Raw genomic sequence first — 1,689 nt, 5'->3', positions numbered from 1 at the left:
ATTAGGGGTCCTTTGCAAACAAACAGAGAGTCCAATTTTATTTTGCCTTTTCAATTCCACTTTAAAATACCAAACAATTCATAATGTCTTCATGAAAAATTGATTTCTTTTTTTTTCCAGGGACAAGACCTTAGCAAACAGAGCAAAGAGCTGATCCTGAAACTTGTGTCCAGTTTGCTAGAAGGAGCATTGGACACCAACATGATCCCAGAAGAGACGTCACCTGATGAATTGGAAGAGCCACTAGAGGCACGCCTGGAGGAAAGGGCCGTCTACAATAGGCTATCGCTTCCTCAGCGTGACCGCAAAGCTCCCTGTAAAAACTTCTTCTGGAAAACATTTACCTCATGCTAACAGAAGAAAGAAAAAAAATCATAATAATTATCAAGCTTACTCCCTGCCAGCTCCTCATGAACTGTAGTGGAACTCAGCTGTCAATCATACCACAAGTGATGGACTTAATGGGACTCACCTTGACACTTTTCAACATATACTATATTTATGTGTCTATTTATTTGTACATACTATGTATTTATGTACTAAGTGACATCATTTTTTTTCAGGGTGAAGAATATGTTATGGTTGGATATTTTGACATAAATACATAAATAAATACATCATTCTTTCCAAGTGGAAAAGATGAGGTTTGCATGGCAAAATTCATGCTTAATGTTTTATTAATGCTAATAATTTTGACCTATTTGGACAATATATAATCTTAAAGTGTTGTGAGGATAAATAAGTAAATGCAAAATTATTTTAGGCAAAATGTGTGAACAGCTTTAGTAAAAAGAGACTAATGTTAATGTACTACTCTTCTCTATTTATAGCTTTGGTGCTGCTTGCTTTAGGTTGAAATCTGTTCCAAACAATAATCTATTTCATAATTTATTACAATTTTATTATTGACTAGTAACTCCTTAAAAATATGGATATAGTAAAGTGAATGGTTTAACAAATTTGAAGGTTTCAGAGATGCAAAGGTGAAAAGTCTGTACAGAACCACCAGTTTTTGTTCCATTAAAATTGTCCATTTTGTTTGACTGTTATCGCAAATGCAAAAATTATTTACAGAAAGTAAAAAAATGGTCTCAAACAAACAACAATGCTGTGGTGGATGTTTATTCTCAATGAAACAGTGAAGTACATATACAAAAATGTATAAAAATAAACATGAACCATTGTCTTAAATTCGTGAAAATATATATATTGAACAGTATACGTATTTTTTAATATGCCTAAGGCAGGGGTGGGTAAACTTTTCGCCCCGGGGGCCACATTGACTTTAAAAATTCAGCACAAGATACGATACATATAAAAAAGTGCATCCGTTAACAGTACATATGAAACATAAACAGAAAAAAAGGACTAAAGTATTAACATACACATCACTCATCATTAAAGTAAAAAGTATAAAGTACAAAGTCCAGTAAAGGACTGTATTAAGAAATATTAAAATGCAATTTAAAGAAAGATGGAGGGGCTGTAAAACACCAAAAAAACAAATAAGAGTGGACAGAGCTACTGCCACTGGTTTCCGCGTGACGGCGCCATCTTGGGGGAAAAATAAACATTATTTGGACGCCGGCGGGCCGGATTAAAAGGCCTAGCGGGGCTGGATCTGGCCCGCGGGCCGTAGTTTGCCCAAGTTTGGCTTAAAGCAAGGGTTATGTTGTTTTTTTGTATTTT

General features: G+C 34.8%; 1 protein-coding gene across 1 annotated transcript in view; it reads left to right on the top strand.

Annotated features, from left to right (window-relative positions):
* LOC144200630 (somatostatin-1B-like) overlaps positions 1 to 1,097 on the top strand; it is a 2,656-nt gene extending 1,559 nt beyond the window's left edge. Inside the window, exon 2 of the mRNA XM_077722879.1 lies at positions 121 to 1,097. Coding sequence (XP_077579005.1) covers positions 121 to 354 — 234 coding nt within the window. The 3' untranslated portion in view covers positions 355 to 1,097. The remainder of the gene's footprint in view (positions 1 to 120) is intronic.
* The last annotated feature ends 592 nt before the right edge of the window (positions 1,098 to 1,689 follow it).

Source organism: Stigmatopora nigra, chromosome 1, assembly GCF_051989575.1.
Source record: "Stigmatopora nigra isolate UIUO_SnigA chromosome 1, RoL_Snig_1.1, whole genome shotgun sequence".
NCBI classification, from domain to species: Eukaryota; Metazoa; Chordata; class Actinopteri; order Syngnathiformes; family Syngnathidae; genus Stigmatopora; species Stigmatopora nigra.
Note: the sequence above shows the minus strand (reverse complement) of the source record. Positions and strands in the feature narration are given on the sequence as shown.